Source organism: Numida meleagris, chromosome 8, assembly GCF_002078875.1.
Source record: "Numida meleagris isolate 19003 breed g44 Domestic line chromosome 8, NumMel1.0, whole genome shotgun sequence".
NCBI lineage: Eukaryota > Metazoa > Chordata > Aves > Galliformes > Numididae > Numida > Numida meleagris.
In genome coordinates this window covers 1994870-2014036 of record NC_034416.1, presented here as the reverse complement: position 1 = coordinate 2014036, position 19167 = coordinate 1994870, and the positions used below count along the sequence as shown (strand labels likewise).

The window sequence follows — 19167 nt, the reverse complement described above, 5'->3', positions numbered from 1 at the left end:
AGCTCGTTGGGCCTGCAGCAATTCGTGGCTGTTCCGCCACACGGGGAGCGCTGCCCGCATCCCCTCAGCCCTGCGCGTCTCCTGAGGGCCCCGAGCGGTGCCGCAGAGCCCCAGATACACGGAGAGCTGGGCAGGGAGGGGATTTACCATCAGGTCATAGGGATTATAGGAATATAACCGTCATGGGAGGAATTAGCCCAGAGGCCTGTGTGTGAGGAGACGGGGCTGTGAGGAGCACCCTTCCTTCAGGGCTGGGGTCGGTTACCATCACCTGCTGCCAAACGTGGGCCCGAGTGCATTTGGCATCGAAATGATCAGATTTTGGGTGTGGGCAATAGCGGCTGCCTGGTGCGGTGCTGGAGGGAGCTGCTTCCATGGGGGAATCATGGAATCATAGGATGGCCTGGGTTGAGAAGGACCTCGGAGATCATCGAGTCTCAACCCCCCTGCTGAGTGCAGGGTCACCAACCACCAGACCAGGCCGCCCAGAGTCACGTCCAGCCTGGGAACGAAGGGCCCTTCTGTCCCCTCCCCTCGTTCAAATTTTCCGAGGTGTGTGGGCACAGCTTGGTGGCCACCTTAGGGAAAAAACAGCTATTGAATTTATACATTGCACCTATTCGTTTATGTCTCCCACCTGCAGAGATGGGGGCATCACCAGGAGCCATGTGCAGGGGCAGTGGGTGCAGCACATCAAGGCCACTTGAGCCCCGATGAACTCGTGGCATGCCCTGCACTGCAGCTGGGCCTCCAGCCTCTTCCTGCTTTATTCCAGACCCGGCAACCGGCTCTGCAGCTGCTCCCCCAAAACCCAGTAGCTCCCCAGGCACAACAACTGCTCCGGACATCCCGGTAACACGAGGAGCTGCAGGTGGGGAGGGGGGCTGGGAGGGGGTCTGCCTGCCGGGAGCAGCTGGCAGCTGAGCACTGCCCAGCTCATCACAGCACATCCTCCCACTTGTGATGGTGGGATGCTGGAGGTACCGCTGGGAGCGGTGCGGGAGAGGCAGCGAGGAGAAACACGCCCGGGCGGCTGAGCTGCCTCTCTGAGATACAACACTGCAAGCGTGGGCTCGTCCCTGTGCTGCTCAGGCCCCTGGGGGTGGGAGCACGTGCTGCCTGCGGGCTGGGTGCTGGGGACGTGCCCCTGGGGCTCTGGGTGCTGCGATGGGGCGGGGACCAGGTGGGCAGAGCCGGTGGTGGGCTGCTCGTGCCTCATTTCCCATCCACAGCTCATCCCGGGAGTCCCTCAGCTGGCTCTGGGGGATGGGATGGATGGCAGAGGTGAGGTTTTTGCAGCGCCCACTGTTCCACTCCAGGCATAGCAGCGCTGCTGCAGCCTGTGTGGTCACCTGATGGCTTTTCCTAGAGCTGCACTGATTCGGCCCGGCACTGCCTTCCTCACCCTGCGTGCATCCACCATCCCTGAGTAATTCCTGAGCCCAGCACTCTAGCAATGCCCCAGGCGCTGGGCTCGCACCCAGCCGCTCTGCTCCTGTCTCTGAGCCCTCTGCCAGCCCCTTGTGCTCCGCTGCATGCCCTGATTCTCACCTTTTCTCTGCACCGCTCACACGCCAGCTCCCTGCACCATGCATGGCATCACCGTGCCTTTCCGTGCAGCACAGCAGCGATGTGGGGAACAAACCCAAGGACAGCACTGAGCAGAGCAGCTGGAAATGCAGAGGGCAGCGTGGCAGCACTACGGGAGGAGGCCCCAGCCTGAGTTTTACCTGGAGGTAAGTGCACACGCACGGTGGTTGTTTGGAAGACGCAGCACGAGGAAGCTGTTGCAGCATGCTTATCTGCTGCCCATCAATCCCGCGCTGGTTCCTGGAAAGTTGTGGGGGTGGCTGGCAGGCAACAGCTCACTGCTCCACACTGGGACACGGCCCTGCACCGGGGATGAGCAGAGTCACCACAGCGTGGGCACAGGACGGAGATGGAGGTGGCCGCAGTGTCCTGGCTGCCTGTGGGAGGAAATGCCCCGAAGCAGGGCTGGAGGGGAGCTGCTCCATGCCTCGGCTTTGGGGGCATGCCCACCCTGCCCTCATTCCTTGTTCTTTTCCCAGCTCAAACCCCACTGCTGCTGCATGGCTCTGCGTCTGCTTGGCTACCTGCCCGTCTCCTTGCCCAGTGGTAGAAGTGACTTCGGGTGGCCCCGGCACCTGCAATCCCTGCCTGGCCCTACACCTTCCTGCTGGGCATTGCTGCCACCACCTCTGCGCAGGTCAGAACCTCCACCTCACTCCCATCTCTTTGGGGAGCTGCAGCTGCTGCCCAAATGGGGATAAATCACAGAGTGGGGCCGGGAAGGGGGAGCACAGGAACAAAACCACTTTTCACGCCATAATCCTTTGTAATAAAGCACCGAGGAAGGGGGAGAAAGACGTTGAACAATGTCTCCTGTGTGAGCCAGCTGCTTCCCAAAATACAGCACCGCTCCTCGCCATCAGCTGCCCCTACTCAGGCACAAGTGCCACGTGTCACCAGAGCTGCCTTCCCCATGGCAGCTCGCCCCTCGGCTCGCAGCACGCCGGGGGAATGCGTGCAATGCAGTGGGGGGCCCCGATGAGCAGTTTATTTCGGCCACTCTCTGGTGTGGCTGCTGGCCACTGCTGCCACTGAGGGCTTGTCACCCCCAGGCGCCGGTGGCACGCGTGGTGTGAAGCAAAGCACGCAGCAGCAGACGGCTCCCATCCCTTCCCCATGCTCGGAACAACGTGGGGTGCCACGCTGGGATGCAGGGGACTGAGCACAAAGCTCCCCTCACTGAATGCAGACCTCCAAAGCTTCTGGAGGGCTCTGCTGCCCAGGCTCTAGCCAAGAGGGCAGAGAGCTGGGAGCGCACCAGCTTCATATTATTACGGTCCTTACTCACTGGGGATGAGCAAGCTGCTGTTCATAAAGCTGACCTCCCGGGCATTATTTCGAGAGCAGTAATAACTTCTCGGCTTCTCAGGGAGGTGTTGGTGCGTGCTGAGCGCTGCACTCAGTGCTGCTGGCAACTGCTGCCTCACCCACTGCTTTCACCTCCCCGCTACCGCTGCATCCCCTCCGCTTTCCCTTCCTGCCGAGCTCGCACCTGCACTGTGCACACGCCGTGCATGTATGCATGGCTGCTTCCAAACACCTCCTGTGCAGGTTTTCCCTTGCAGCTCATGTTTGTGCTTTCTCTCTCCCTGCAGCTGTGCTTGCACAGCAAGGGGACACGGCCCCACGCCACCCTGCTGGGTGACAGCTCTGCCCTGCACACAGAGGAGCTGCAGATTTGCATGGCTACGAAGCTGAGAGCATGGCTTCGCCTTATCGCGCTCGCAATGCCTGAGATTATCTCCTTGCAAACCCATGGGGCCAAATCCCCTCCTGGCTGAGTCAGTCAGTCCCACAGCAGGGCGGGGGGGCCGGCACCCATCCCAGCCCCAAGCCCTGAGCGGAATTGGCCCCGTGCTGCTGCTCACCAGGTATTTGTCCTGCAGAGCCCAAATTCCTCCCGCCAGTGACTCAGCCGCCTCCTCCCTCCTTCACAGCCGATAAAGTCATGGGAGGAAACCGCCCCAGAGCAGCCGGACGGGGCCCCAGTGGGGAGGTATGGATAGTCCCAGGACACAAGGGACAGCAGCACTCAGCCCCTCTGGGATGGTCACCCCACAGTGCAGCATCCTCTGCACCCATGCTGCCAAAGCCACCGCGGCTTGGGGCCATCAGCCTGGCAGGCACCCCTGCTGCCCACACACCCAGCTGCACTGGGGTGAAAAAGAGAAGGTCCAGAGCAGGGAGGGAGGGAGGGAGGAACAGCATTGCTAGAAAGGGCTTTTCTGTAAGGGTCCTCCCCTTGCTGGCCAAACCTCCTCCAGCAATGGGAACATTTTGGGTTCTTGCCCTCAGAGGTTTGGGTGAGACAGCTGCTACTTCCCTGCCCATCGCATCGGTGGGGACAGCCCCTATGCTTCTGCAGCTAAAGCTGTTGGTCAGCCTGCTCCCATCTCTGCAGGCACAGCAGCCTGGCCAGTGACCCTCCTGGGGGAGGTGAGGAAATCCTGGGAAACCTCAGCAGAGCCCCGGGGACGCCCACAGAGCCTCATTGTGCAGGGCGAGGAACAGCTGAGAGGGTACCAAGCCCATCCCCGGGGGCTGTAAAAAACTCCTTCAGCCACGGGCAGGGGCTGAAGCAGGCAAGGGAAGGGCTGTGCCAGGCAGCAAGGGGATGGACCCAGCGCCCCTAAGCCAGTGCGGGCACCTCCAGCCCTGCCCTGCAGCGATGCTTTGGGCAGGGGACACGAACTGCTCAGAGCAGGAGGCTCAGTCCCCACCCTGAGCTGGGCTGCCCCTGCAGGGATCCATCTGAGCAACGCCAACCTCCAGCCCTGCCCTTCCCACCCCCAGGGCTACCCCTGAACCTTCCCCAGGGAAGAAGCCACAAGCCATGAGCGAGGTCTTTATACTTTTGTTTTATTTTATAATAAACTTCTCATTATTTTTTTTTTTTCCCCCAAGGAAGACAAAATTGTGAGTGAGGCTACAGAACACCATCAGTGAAAAGGACGCGAGACAAGACCGAGGGCGAGGGCCGGCCAGGAAGGATCCCACTCCCCCAGTGCAGAGCTCCGTCCCCAGGAGCCTCCGCAGCCCTTGCTCACCTCCCCACGCACCAGAGCAAGGTCAGCACGGTCAGCAGGGCAGCACCGATGGGGTTGGGTTGGGCTGATGGACCGGGGGGGCCACGCTCGGTGTCCCCCACCCGCCAAAGCTGCCAGCGAGGTGGGGCAGTGGGTTATTAGGCGATACGGCTGTTTTCTAGACGTGCACATGATGGAAGTTTTTTTTTTTTTAAAAAAAAAAAAAAACAACAAAGACAGATGATTTAACTCAAAGCAAAAAAAAAAACCAAGAGTAATCAAGTGGTGGCTCTTCCTGCCAGACCATCGCTCTAGGAGGACTTCACGCATTCCTTCTCCTGCTCGATGGCTGGAAGAGATGAAAGAGGTCCATTAATCCCCGGTGCCGCTCTGCAGGAACACCCACTGGAGACGGCTGCAGAGCGATCGCTCGGAGCCCGGCACCGGGTTTCATTGTCTGAACCCAACGGCAGAACCCAGCACCGGAGGGCGACGGGCACCGAGCATCCTCCTGCAGCTCCCCACCGGGACGCTCCAACCCGAGGGCAGTGTCCCCACGCGTGGGGCTGTGACCAACCGCACCAGAGCTTTGTCCCGACGACGGCTACAGCACAGGGAGTGCCCCAGCCCCCCCAACCCCCCCCCCCCCCCCCCAACCCCCCCCTCCCCGCCCCCGGGTGCGTTTTCCTCAGCTGCCCCAGCCGCCTCTCCCCACGGATTCCTCAGCAGTGAGATCAGCGCTCGGGACACCCGCTCCTCTCCGGCCGTGACCGGGGCCGTGCAGCCCCCCCACCCCCGGCTCCATCCCCTCCGCACTCACTCTCCTTGGAGGGCAGCGTGTTCTTCTCCTCCGTGTTGGTCTTTTTCAGCTTCTTCTTATCGAATTTCTCCACCTCCGACAGGTCCGGTTTGTCGCACATTTTGCCTATGAGACCCCCCCCCAAAGCTCGTATCAGCGGGGCTCCGTTGCGGGTGGGGGGGGGGGGGGGGGCACTCGGCACCGCGCAGACAAAGGCCGCCCGCCCCGGGGCGCCGCCCGCCGCCCCGCGCCCGCTTCGCACCGCGGACAATAGCGCAGGGCGGGGCCCGCCGCCTCCCCGCGCCCACCGGGGACCCCCGCGTGACCGCACCCCCTGCCCCGAGGGGAACCCGGGAGCACCCCCCGAGCTCCAGCCCTAAGCGCAGCCCCCGCCCGCGGGGACCGTTCGGGCTGCGCGCACCGGACTGGACCGCACCGCACCCCGCTCCGCACCGCTCTGTTCCGTTCCTCCGCCGCCGGGCTGCTCCGCTCCGCGCTCCCCAGGTGAGGCTGAAGCGCGCCGCGTGGGGCGGCGCTTTATATACCCCGGCCGCCGCCCATCCCGCGCGCCCATTGGCTGCTCCGCCGCCCGCGGTGCACGCTGGGAAGCGTAGTCCGCGCGCCGCTTCCCGCCGCCGCCGCGGGGGCGCTGGGAGAACTACAACTCCCGTGATGCCCCGCGGCGCGGGAGGGGTACGCGAGCGTGTGTGTGTGTGTGCACAGGGCGCTGTGCCGCACACCCGCGTAGACACACACACGGCTCCGTGGGAAGGAGGGACCCCCGGGGGCTCCGGAGCACTGCGATGCGGCAGCGGCCCCTCAGCAGGGCCGGGTCCTGAGTGGGGGCGGGGGTGGGGGCACAACGAAGCCGCTCCGCTCGCAGTGCCCGCGGCCGCGAGCACCGGGCTGGGGGGAGCTGCGCTGTGAGCAGCGCTCAGCCCGCTCTGCAGCCCCGTGCTCTTTGTCTGGGCGCGGAGCGGGGACCCGCCGCTCCCGGAGCGGGCGAGGCCCGAGGGCCGCGTTCAGGAGCCATCCCGCAGGCATGCGGGGCTCAGCTCCCAGCCCGATTCCCCGGGCCTGCCCTCGCAGCCTCTCCCTCGCGCGTTTCGCTCTTTCTGCTTTCAATAATTCACAACGACGGAACCGAGACGGCAGCAGAGGGGCGGAAAGCGAAAGCAGCCCCGACCCGAAATAGAACAGCTGCCAGCCATTTTAGATGAGTTTGAAACCTCCCGCAGCCCGCGGCTACGGGCCCCGGTGACCAATTCCAGGAACGCTTCTTTCCCTTCTCCGGGTTCGAGGGACGCTCCCCGGCTCCGGGCACAGGGTTCCGCCTCCTGCAGGGACGGCACCGGGCACCAGCGCGGCCGCTTTTCTACCGCGGAGGCAACGGGTGCACGGGGGCTGCCGTGTTACACCGAGGCACCGGCTCGTTCCTCTCACCAATTTCACTTCTCCTTGCACTAAGCCTAGGCAGCAGTTTTGAGAAAAAGGGCTCGGTTAACCCTCGTACTTCCCCGTTGCCCAAATAGCAGCAAGGAAGCTGCTCGTTCCTCCATGTTGGTGAACAGCCCAGCTAAGGGATTTCTTCTCACAGAAGCAGGAAGGAGATGCTGGGGAGAACAATTTGGGACGTGCCCCGTCTTGCTCCGAGCGGCAGAGCCCTGCTGCCTGCAAGGCACAAGTGGCCGGCCCAGCTCCCCGCGGCTCAGGGCATCCCCGAGCCGTGCAGGAGCTGCAGAGAGCCGAGCTGAGACACGAGACGCGGTCGTGATTGATACGTCCCTTTGTGCTGCTGTTGCTGCCAGCACCAGCACTTTGCAGGGCAGCCGGCACTGCGGGAGCAAACCCTGCAGGGCAGCTCAGCTCCGTGCCCTGCTCCTTCTGGGGCTGCTTTCCCCCCCAGGCAGCCCTAGAGCAGAGGGGTGCCCCTGTACAGCTGCCTGAGCTGCCTTTGTGACCAAGCAGGAGAGGGAGAATGCTTTCCTCCTCCTATGTCCATGCACGAAAGGCAACGTGGGACTTCGCCATCGCAGTGGTCGCTTCCAGTCAGCCCGTCTCTTCAAATAGGGTTTAGCAATTTGAAATGAAGTAATTCTTTAAGTTAAAGCAGCAACTTTTTACTGAAGCGTCCAGTCCTCCTCCTCTGAAGGTTTCCAGTGCACAGATGCTTTGCCTCCCTGCAGCAGTCCTCACATCACCCATCCTTCACACAGCTACAGCGCTGCCACACAGAGCTCTGTCTACACTGTCCCCCCCTCCTCCAGCTTTTTATTCAGGTGACCAAGGAAGGAGGACACGCACACCAGCATTAGGAGCCCTCTGAATGAGAGAACCTTGAGCTGTGAAGCTCATGTTCTCAAGCAAGATCGAGCCTGTCACATCACTTTCATGAGACCCACACCATCACCAGCACACTGCCCACGTGGGGGGTAAAATATTCCCCCATTCAGGGATCAGTACTGAATTATTTTAACAGAGGAACAATGGTCTTCAATGAAGGACTACCTGAGGGCACGGCTCCTGATGCAGTGGTCCAGTCCGGGGCACGATGACTATTCTGAGGTCAAAGACCTTTCTCTAGAGCTGCCACCTCCTTCCTTCCTTCCCATCTCACTTATGCTTTCTGGGTCTACAAGATGCAACGAGAAAGGATCATAGTTCAGGTAAACAAGTGCTTCTCGTCACAATCCTGCTGTCTCAAATCATTAGCTTCGCACACGATGCTTTGCAATTCTTCACTCATGCTTGCTCAACTATTCAGGTTTTACCACCACTGAACACTGATGCGAACAGATCTGCTCAGATACGAAACTGAACAGGAGAGAAACTGCACGACCGCAGCCCAAGTCTACAAAACCAGATCCAAAGGCCACCCCTCCCAGCAGCTCAGTCCCAGGCACGCTGTCCCATGCAGCGTGAGCACAGCCGAGCAGACCCTCGCAGTCAGCCCTGCTGCTAAGCCAGGGGAGCTGCCAAGGTCCCTTCCAAACCACGTCACCACCTCGCTCAGGAGACGCGCACCGTTGTTGTGGGGGTTCCTAAAAGCACTCAGAGGCAGAAGCCACGTGTGTTTGTTCGGTTTTTTTGTTTTTTAAATAAAAGTTTAATTCCTTCATCAGGTCACATATTTTAAACACAAATGCTGCTGAATATCCTCACGCTGCTGCTCTTCGTCCTGGCTCTCGAGGCGTTGGCAGCGCGGCAGCAGGGGCTCCGAAGCGGGAGGCAGGAATGGGGCTCGGCACAGCTCAGTGCAGGATGCAAAGCAAAGAAGCAAGGGACGCATTTTCCAGACAAACACCAGTTCTCATACAAAAAAAAAAACCCTACACTGTAAATAGAAGTGTTAACATTGCCACAGGACAGGAATTCTAGGAAGGGAGAGGGGAGAAGTTCTCATTAAAAGGCACAACTGAAGTGATACTTCCCCAGATCTTGACCACCTTTTTTTCCCCACTTAGTTCCACTTACGCCCCAGCCTCCCAATGCCATGCTAGTTACCCCAGCAAGTCATTTCAAGTTCCTTCTTTTCCCTTTTCCCTTCCCCATCTCACAAACAAATCGAGGAGGAGTGCTTATAAAAACCAGAACATAAAACAGCTTGGCTTGTAACACTGTAAGAGTCCAGGAGAGACTTAATTTACTTTAAGATTGTCTGGTACAGTTACCATGCATTCAAGTTTTGGATGACACTTATTTTACAGCCAAGAGCCTCAGCCAACTCCAGTTTTGGTATTTTTCTTTCAGGCACCTCGCTGCCCATCAGATTGGTTTTGGATCTGTGGTTTTCCCAGTGCTATGTAACACGAGTCCCTTCAACCCACTGCCAGAAGCCAAGCTTCTGTGGGGTGGAGAGGCTCAGTTACAAGGGTACTGGTAGAAAAGGATCAAGGTATTTGTGCACAGCATGCCCAGGTGCAGCTACAGTACACGACAGCAGTCCTCCAGTCATAGCAAGGCTAATGGGAACGGGTTTGAATCTACCCTAAAACCTAAAGCCCACAACCAACAGGCGTCCTCCACATAAGAGGGAGTAGAATACTTGCCCAGGAAGCACCTTCACCACTAAGTGAACACAACAGCAAGGCAGCGCTGCAGACCACGCTCTCAGCATTTTGTTGCGCAGCACGTGAAAGGCCATTTCTTCAGTAATTAAGTGGGAATTCAAGTCTGCGAGCTACACTGGCCTCCTTTCACAAGAGGAAGGTGTAGCTGAGCCACCTCCCAGGTGTCAAACACTTCCTAGGTGTCCCCAAGGCTTCAGCTATGGCCAAGCTCAGCCAAGACACAAGCCTTCCTCATCCCTCTTCAAGAGCTTCTGTCAGGTGCGGAGCAGTAAGACAGCAGTCTCTTGGGCTCTTGTTGTAGATCCAGACCAACATGCCCTAGGGAGATCTACTTCCCCAACAATTCAGGGTGTGCACACCAGATCACCTAACCCTGCCCACAGACAAACCCTCTCCCACCCCCTCCCTCCAAAAATAATTGTGGCAATGCGCCATGTGTCAGTCCCGCTCTCCACAGATCTGCAGTATTGAGTCAATACTACTGATGAGCCCCCACGCACAGGGTTGCTGGCACAGCTGGAGTGTTACAGAGGTGAGCTTTTCCCCCCCAGCCTCCCAGTGCTGGGGTCAGAGCCAGTAAGCCTGACTTAAAGCAGGAGGAGCTGTGGAGAACTGCACTGGAACAAGCAGAGTCTTCTACTGGACTTTACAACAAGCTGAACAACTTTTGGTTTAAAAAAAAAAAAGCCATACAAGCAGAAGCTGGCATTGGTTGTTATAAAGGGACATGGCTGAATAGGTAGGAGACAGATTCCCCATTATGAGTCCTCCTGATGGCTTCCGCAAGGATCATTGAGATGTCAATCACCTGGAGGGGAAAGAGACAGCAAACCTGTGAGAATGGCTGGTAAGTGAGAAAAAAATTCAAGAGTGAACTCCTTACCCCCCTGTAACGGACCAGATGAAGACAAATTATAGTTCTACACAGGACAGGGATTCACTTCTCTGTCCCTCTGTTCTCAGGATGATAGTCTGTTGCCTTTCTCTGCTGAGACTCCTTAGACTTTCACCCCATTCCATGCACCCTGGGACTATCTTATTCACTCTGTAGGTTGCAAAGAAGTTCAAGGAGTTTACAGCAAGATCAAGATTGCTTCCCTTGAGTCATGAGGCTTTACCATTGCCACTGCAAGGCTTTATCAGAGATGAAGCTACAGGGCCCCAGTTCAGTCCCAAGTTACTGTGCTGGCTCCACCTGGTGGGGTAAACCAGTTAAACAGGAGAGGAAAAAACCAAGACTCAAAACTCCAGCTCAGAACCCCAGCATCTAACACTTCAATATAGGGCAGTCTAAGAAGCACCACGGACACAGTGCATGAATCAAGTGAAATTCATATTTCACATTTTCTTTCTTCTGGATAATTTGCCTCCTAAGAAGGAAGGGGAAAAAAAAAAAGCATAAGAGCTGCAGAAAGCAGACAGAACATGGGGCTTGCAACAACTCCTCCAGTTCTTCATTCCCAAATGCTGAACAGCTGATGTTAGTGTAAAAGAGTGATGTGTGACAGGCTGTAAAACTACTCCACTGCAATCTTACATGCCTTTGTCCTATATGTCTGTGCTGGGAATCAGTGCTCACAGTGTCTGTGATTGAGTGACTATAGCTGTATCTTCACCTGATGAACCCACTAATGCCCAAATGCTCAGGTAAGGCCACAGCTCCCAGCTGTTTGCTAACAGAGGGAATCTGTACGTTCTACAGCAGATTTTTTGCTTCCAGGGAAGTTGCCCCAGCTGCACAAACAAAACACCACAGCACTTTCCCTAAATGGAAAACCTAAGATTAAAAAATGAGCACCAAGAGGCCAGCTGCTGGTTTTCATGTGGATGGCAAAGTGGTTTTCTTTATCTTTCCTAAGTACCTGAACACTGTGCTGTGGAGCTGCCACCTGCTCAGCCAAACCAGCACAGCATGTGCATGGACTGAGACTGAGCTCCCTCTTCAGCTCACTTGCAGCTGTTACACTCACATATCGCACATGGTTTCCCCACACCTCTTCCTCCCTATGAAACACTGTCTCACAGAAGGGACATCTGGATAAAGAAATCTGGATAAAGGGTTGGTTATAGGCTAGGAAATACGAGGCAACATTTGGAGTATTGCATCCTTTTAAATCATACTTTTTTTTTTTGCACTTGCTGTTCTGAACTCAGTCAGTAGCTTCCCTGATCTCCCAAGGGCATCAGGAAAGGCAGCAAGAGCAGCACTTTTCCCACAGAGACCAGAAATCCTTCCAGACAGCTTCTCCTGACCTTCCTTTTGTGGGGAAAAAGGCTTGCACCCTCCCCTGCTGTGGTGGGTGATGACTTCACAACTGAGGTCAGCATCATTATCAACTTGACAAACTCCTACCTACTGCTTTCTGCTTGTGCACACGTCCTTTGCATGCAAGTATGCTCTGCAGGAGTGACAACTGCTTGCTTACATCGTGGCCTCCCAATGTGATCAGTGATCTGCTCTAGGTGAGGCAAGCACTGAAAAAAAATAACTTCAATGTCTAAGACTACCTGGATAAGGAGGTGTATTTCAGAAGTGTAACAGGTCTGCTAACCCTCAGCAGTTAGAACACGAGGACTGGTCAGCACTGGAATCAGGAAGCTACAGTCTGATAGTACTGCTGTTAATACCAGACAGTATTGGTGTTTTCCCCACCACAAGGGAGACAGACAAGTGCTACCGTCCCCAAGAAGAAAAAGGAGGAGATGCTCACCTGGATTTTAGGGCACTGCTTCATCTTGTCCTCCTGGGGTATCGTGTTTGTGACCACCACTGCCTCAAAACAGGCATTGTTGATCCGAGAAATCGCCGGCCCAGAAAAGATCCCATGAGTTAAGATGGCATAAACTTTGGTGGCTCCAGCTGACACAAGCCTAAGAGCAGGGCAGGGGGAAGAGAAGGATGAGACATTGAGAAACCAGCATTAAAGTGACATGGGTTCAGGGCATGGGGTAAGCAAACAGTTGAACAAGCACCATAAAATCCACCACAAGCGAGTTACACATTGCAACAACACTTATCAGTCCTGGGATATTTGGGCTGTATCACACAAATCCACCTTCTGTGACTTCTGCCAGCACAAGGTGGCTGGTACTACCAAGTAGTGGCTTTTCTAGCATAGACAGCTGATATCAAAGCCTGGAAAGCTTACTAATAGAAATTCAGGTGTGTGATATTAAGGTGATGGTTGAGACAGCATTTAATTCTATCAGTCAGTGATGGCAACCTACCTACTATTAAATTTGAGAAATATCAAACATCACTAAACTCACCATCAAGAGCAATACCCACCAGCCATACCTTTGATACAAACTGCTTTCAAATGGAAGAGGAGACCACCCAGCTACCCATACAGAAGTTCAGCTAGACTTATTTATTTCATATCACAGGACAGATAATCAATAAACTATCCCACCCTGTGAAACTTCACATGCAAATAAATTCCTCCATTAGTCATCCCTAACAATGGCTGGGTTGTTTTTTTTTTTTTGATTGAGGGAAGCATCAGCCAGCCCCTACTCACTTGTCTGCAGCATGACAGATGGTGCCACACGTGTCTGCCATATCGTCCACCAGAATGGCCACCCTGTCCTTCACATCACCCACCAGCACCATGCGATCCACCTCGTTGGCTTTCTTGCGCTCCTTGTGAATGAGGGCGAAGTCTACATTCAATCGATCTGCAATGGAGGTCACTCTGAAGAGAGAACAGTTCCCAGACCACGTTTAACTCCACAGTAGCTTCAGTCAGATCTCTTCTAAAACTGACAAGAGGCTGAGATTGCAGTAAAAGAAGCTGTCGGCACACCTGTTCACTGCTCCCAAGCAATTCATAGAAGACATCGGTAAAGAGACCACAGAAAACATTTCCTGGAGGGACCCAAACTTTATATCCTGATAAAGATGTAAAAGCATTGCTGGTGAAAAGTCAGATGACAGCTGGCTGTCTGGGCTCCGCCTGGACTGCATTATACAACAAGGAGCTGACAGTACAGAAGGCCTCAGCTGACACCCAGGCCACAGCACTGCTACAGGAAGGCAGGCAGCTTGGCTCTTTGTAACAGATAGCTTCAGTCACTCCAGAGTGTGTGGCTCAGGTCAGCACACATCAACATTTTGGTGTAACAGTCTCCTGGATTAAAGAATACACCTGCTTTGCCTTGCTGCTCACGTGTAGCCACTACACAGAACCATAAAGAATCAGCCTTGTTTCTGCCTAATCTGACACCGTTCCAGACTGCCCACAAGCTGCTGTTCATCTGCAGAAAGATGGGAGATTGTCAGGCTATCAAAGCAGAAATGTGCTGTAACATATGCTGCTGCTCTTAAGAAAGGAATCGTCTATCATCTTTGCTCTCAGGGAAGAGGACGAGCAGCAGCAGGCTGAAATCACAGCAAGCAATTAAAATTAAGAGCAATAAAGCAAGAAAATGCCTCAGTAGGCTAAATACCACGGAGAGAACAGTCTAGATGAAAATGCATTATTCACCAGCAGGAGCTACCTTGTCTTGGCACAGGAGCATGAGCCACACAATTCTCTTCTAACCTGCATAACTCCCTTCCTACAAAGATCAACTTTAGTCCACGGGATGAAGTAATTGTCCACCTCTTATCTATGCAGTTGTGATTCCAGAATCTATTTAATTCTCCATGTAGCTCAAGAAACCTTCTAATTATTGCCCAGGAAGAGTAATCAACCACTCTTCCCTAGCTGTAGCAAGCTGGCAGAGGGGGAACATGTCTTGAGAGCAGGGTCACAGCTAGTTACAAGCATGCTCAGGAATTCAGGCAGATGAAGCAGCACCTCTGCTTGCTCTGACAGCTTACCTCTTGGCTCCTCCAGCATCTGGTGAAACAATGGTGCAGTTCTTCCACTCAGGAATATTCTCTTTGATCCATTTCAGTACAGCAGGTTCAGCATACAAGTTATCAACAGGGATGTCAAAAAAGCCCTGCAAGAAAGATGACAGGAACAGATGTAACTGAAGGTCACATTCCAAGACCAGCTGGCAGAAGATTTCTATGTTACCAGGCACACAGCCACAGCATTTTCTGTTTTCCTTTCTACTTCTCTTAATGGAACAGCAGTAGCCTTCGGGATATACAGAACAGTGGTATGACTGGAACCAGTTTATCACCATAAGTAACGCTTTACAACTGACACTTTTACAACATGGAATTAGTTCTATCTGAAGTGGTATAGAAAACCAACATCAAAACATGGCAATGCACCTGGTTGCACAACTGTACACTGACCCAGCAGACTCCTCCAGGTAAACCTCAAAGGTCACTGTAAGTTAATGCTGGACAGGGAGCAATGGATAGGAGCAGGGAGGAGTGCCTGGCACAACAAGCCTTACACTCAAGGTGTAGGGGAGCAGATCCTTCCTTCCATCATTTCTAGGTTCAGCAACCCCACACGCCCTTTCTCAGTAACCAAGAACCAGGCTGAAGCCAGACATGCTGGACAATGGCCTGCACAAAACCAATTATTCATCTGCATCTCATCCCTGCTGCTGCTGAAGGGTGATCCCCACAGCAGACATCGCTGCGCCAACCTGCGTAGGGAAGGGGAATAGCACGCTGGGCTCTGAGATCTTTCTGAAAATCTCAGCTGCACTCCCATAGATTTTCCATTTGAGATGAAGCATTTCTGGGCAAACACCACCAGAATTTATACTGATGTGTGAGTGGCTGCATTTTCAACCATTAGAATGACAGCAAGCCCACCTACTTCACCAGGCAGCAGATAGCTGACCTCCCTGGACTCAAAACGCTTGCACCAACACAACAGATGTGCAACAGCTATCCCAGGTGTAAACTGGTTTCTTGGTCTCACAGCTTGTTCAAGGTGGAAAGAGGCAAGACTAACAACACCTTGCTGTCCCTCCTCTCCCTGGTAAACAGCTCCTCCTGTTTCAGAGCAAGTCCTGGCCAAAATTTCAACTGCTCAGGTGAGATGCCTCGTTCCCAGCAAAACCCACCATTTTCAGTTCACCAGCAGCTTGGGAGGGGATCAAAGCCAACTTAGAGGAAGGGTGGAATGGATACAAGCTTTCATCAGCATGAGCTCATCAGCAGCAAGCTTTCACATAACTGTCCTGGTCAACTGAATGCTCATAAGCAGCTGTGCCAGCACAACTGGAGGGTGTGGTAACCTCAGGGCAGCAGTGCTGCCACCCGCTGTGTCAGACAGCACTGCTCACTCCCCCCTGACTTTCCTGTATCAGGAAGCTCTGCTCAGTATTCAAGAATACTCTAAATAAAACCATTCTCCATCTGAAATTCCTCAAAGGACCAATTAAGAACACATGGTGCCCCTGTATGGTGACCAAGTGGCACGGATCATTTACTAACCCAACATTCATTTATGCAGGGCTCATTATGCTTGGTCTGATTAAGAGCAGCTATGATTTTATTTACAGAGCAACCTGTTGCCCACCTCCCCACCCCCTTTCTAACCGACCCTACAACTCCTTTCCAGCCCTGAGCTCCCAAGTGCTGACTGTTGCTGTAGCTAAAAAAAGCAGAGGACGGGAAAGCCTGCAAGGCAGTAAACAGGCTCAGATGGGAGCAGCTAAGTGCTTCCTGATTTCAGCTCCTACCTGAATCTGAGATGCATGCAGGTCCATCGTGATGATGTGATCTGCTCCTGCCACAGACAGCATGTTTGCAACCAGCTTAGCAGAGATCGGGGCTCGGCTCTAGTACAGGAAAAAACAGTATTTAAGACAAGTTTAACTCCTTCATCAAGACGTTAGCCTTCCACCTCTAGGCAATGATTCGCAAGCAGTTACTAAAAGAAGCACTCATTAACATCGCATCTTTTCATCAGCTGCTGATTACAGGTTAGTATGTTTTCAAGCAGAACTACATCTTTGTGAAGATCAATCTGCAGTTCGATGCCCTCGGGTTTAAGTTAAATTAAGTTTTCTCTCTTCCTCCACGTATTCAATTTCAGCTAAACCTTGGCAGGCGGGCAGGCCCGCTGGCCTCTCCAAGCACGCATACATCTCTCCCCAGCAGAACCCCTCCTCGAATCCCTTACCTTGTCCTTTTTGTCCTGCCGAGCGTAAGGGAAGCAAGGGATGACAGCTGTGACCCTGCTGGCTGAGGCAATCTTGCACGCATTTATCATGATAAGGAGCTCCATCAGATTGTCATTGATTTCCCCACAGCCGCTCTGCACGATGTAGACGTCCTCCCCACGTACGCTCTCGCCTATTTCCACACTGGGAACAGATGGGGAAAGAAGAGTTGGATCCAAACAGAAATCAAAGCCGCAGTCATTACGTGCGCCTGCAGGGAGAGGAAGGGGCTGCATTCCCGAGGGGCTGTGGGTGACAGCACCATGTAATCACGGGTGTTCGGCACCAACACTGCGGCTTGTTTGCTCAGTAGCTGTTTCGCAGCGCTCGCTGCTCGCATTTAATGGTTCAATAAGGCTGAAAGCGCTCAGCCTCTGCTTTTAATCTCAACGCAAGCTGAGCATGTAAACCCCCCTCAAACAGTTCCTGTCCCCCCAAATCGCAGAAGTACAAAGCAGCAGTGAATAAAGGAAGCAGGGATGATACCCAGTCAGCAGGGAAAGCCAAGCCAAGCTTCTAACAGAAGCCACGCTGCAGCAGATTATTCTATTAGAGCCCTAACAGCTTTTCACTGCCTTGAACAGAGAAGCCCTCCAGCTTTTCACTCTGGAAAGGCTTTTGGGGTTAATTTCCTCCTGGATGTAATGCACACTAATCCCTGCTGATGAAGGCACTGAACACAAGCCAAAGGTCCTGTTTGCCAGCAGCACGCCGCCAGCTCCAGCGCGTGTGTCGGGACACCTGCGCCAGAAGCTGGGCTGGAAGGCAAGCAGCCATCTCAGGTTTGAGGCTCCTGTAGAAATGCTGTACGAGATGAAACACTAAGCACTGCAACAGTTTAGAGAAGCCTGCCACAGATGTGGAAAGAACCCACAGTGGCTCCAGGGAGGACAAATCCTCTCCCAGTTTCTTCCCGTGCTGGCGATGCTCACACATCCTGCAGCCGACGGGTGATTAGCCCCACACCCCTAATGGCTTTGTTTTTAGAGCACCTGAGGGTAGACCTTTAATTCTATTCATTTATTGTATCATCCTCCCCCTTCAACACGTTTTTGTTGAACGCCTGGTCTCGCTGCTCCACCCCCACCAGCAAACTGCTAACTCCAAGTCATCTTGCCACGCTTACAGCACGCTCCAGGCTCTTATGGAGACCTTCCCAGTGGGCGAGGACCTGAACGAGCACACAGTGCCATCTCCCGCTGCATTTTAATACTAGAGTTTAACATTAGAGCTGATTCAGGACATTTACTGCGTAACAGCACCAATGAACTGTTCAGCTTTTTTTTTTTTCCCCAGCACAGGCCATGAGTTTATGGAGATAAATAGGAGTTAGATGTAAGTTAGATGTTCAAAGCTCACGCAGGGCCTGCTGGGAGGGCAGGAGCAGTTAAACACGAGGACAATGCAATGGCATTGCTATCCGTCATACAGAGCCCCTTCACACCTACGTGCACTGTCTCAAGGCAGCAATTACAACACCATGTCATGGAAACAATTCGTCTCATGTCTGTAAGAGATTGTTCCGGGCAACCATTCAGGATTCCTCGTATCACACTGGGAATAGCACATACAGCTGTTTTCCGGGAGATGTTTCATATCTTGGAATACATTTTAGCCTCTCCTTTCCTCCACACTCCACAGATGCAGGAACACAGCGAGGCCGCAGCTGCCAGGGCTCGGGGGGAGGGGGGTTGGGGAGGCCCGGGGCCGTGTGTGTGTGTGTGTGTCACACCCCGCACACCTGCACCACACCTCCGGCCCCGCCCAGGCTCCCCCCCGGCCTCCAGAAGGGCAGCCCCGCACCGCGCCGCCAGAGGGCGGAGAAGGGGCGGCCGCAGCCCGGGGCCCGCCGCATCAGGGCGCCCACGGGAGCCCCAGGCCGGAGCCCAGAGCCCGGAGCCGCCGGCCCAGGTGCGAGGCCCGCGGGGTGCGGCCGCCCCCAGCCCCTGCCGTGCCAGGCCGCCACCCGCAGCGCACTACAACTCCCAGCAACCCCCGCGCGGCGCCCCCGCGGAACCCAGGCCGTTGTCGCCGCGCTGCCCGCCGGGAGCTGTAGTGCGGCCCCGCCCCCGCCTCACCATGTCTCCTGGTTGCTGAACTTCTTGGTCACCACCTTGCCCAGCTCCAGGCCCAGGCGGTCGGCAATCTTCTGCGACAGGTCCTGGTGCGAGCTCCCGCTGAAGATCTTGATGTTGGGCATGGCGGCAGCTGCGGCGGCGGGAGCGCTGCCCTCCTCCTTCCCCTCCTCCTGCTCCCCGCTCCGCCTCGCACCGCGGCCCGCTGCGGCGCTGGGATCCACCCGCCTCCTGCCAGGGGACGCGGCAAGGAGAGCGCAAGCCACGCCGGCCCGCGGCTACTCCGCCATCTTACCCCTTCCCGCCAGCCGCGCGGGCCCTTTATAGACTCCTCGCTCCCAACGGACACGCCTTGGCGCACTCCTATTGGCTACGTGGCTGTCGGGGGCGGGTCCCATCCAGACGCTCCAATGGCGTGAAGGGCGCGGTGGGCGGGGCTTGGCCTGCCCTACCGAGCGCCCAAACAACGGCCCTCGCTGGGGAGCAGCGAGGTGGGCACGCGTGCTCCCCAGAGGGGCGGG

The 19167-nt window shown here is 55.2% G+C and overlaps 2 protein-coding genes and 1 long non-coding RNA gene across 5 annotated transcripts; 1 reads left to right on the top strand and 2 right to left on the bottom strand.

Annotated features, from left to right (window-relative positions):
* On the bottom strand, positions 4434-5988 carry TMSB15B (thymosin beta 15B). 3 transcript variants are annotated; one of them, XM_021406303.1, is made up of 3 exons: positions 5869-5988; positions 5437-5541; positions 4434-4965 (listed from the first exon to the last, which is right to left on the bottom strand). In XM_021406303.1, exons 2-3 carry the CDS (start codon positions 5534-5536, stop codon positions 4928-4930), a joined length of 138 nt encoding a protein of 45 aa, XP_021261978.1. In that variant the 5' UTR covers positions 5537-5541; positions 5869-5988; the 3' UTR covers positions 4434-4927. The 3 variants fall into 3 exon arrangements, with proteins under 3 accessions (XP_021261978.1, XP_021261977.1, XP_021261979.1); XM_021406302.1 differs by having other exon boundaries at positions 5857-5966; XM_021406304.1 differs by having other exon boundaries at positions 5837-5888.
* Positions 6378-8742, top strand: LOC110403248. The gene is made up of 2 exons (XR_002441573.1): positions 6378-8081; positions 8180-8742. It is a non-coding gene; the product is annotated as an uncharacterized LOC110403248 (long non-coding RNA).
* PRPS1 (phosphoribosyl pyrophosphate synthetase 1) lies at positions 8487-18962 on the bottom strand. The gene is made up of 7 exons (XM_021406301.1): positions 18650-18962; positions 16532-16715; positions 16089-16187; positions 14311-14435; positions 13007-13180; positions 12197-12356; positions 8487-10293 (listed from the first exon to the last, which is right to left on the bottom strand). Exons 1-7 carry the CDS (start codon positions 18769-18771, stop codon positions 10201-10203), a joined length of 957 nt encoding a protein of 318 aa, XP_021261976.1. The 5' UTR covers positions 18772-18962; the 3' UTR covers positions 8487-10200.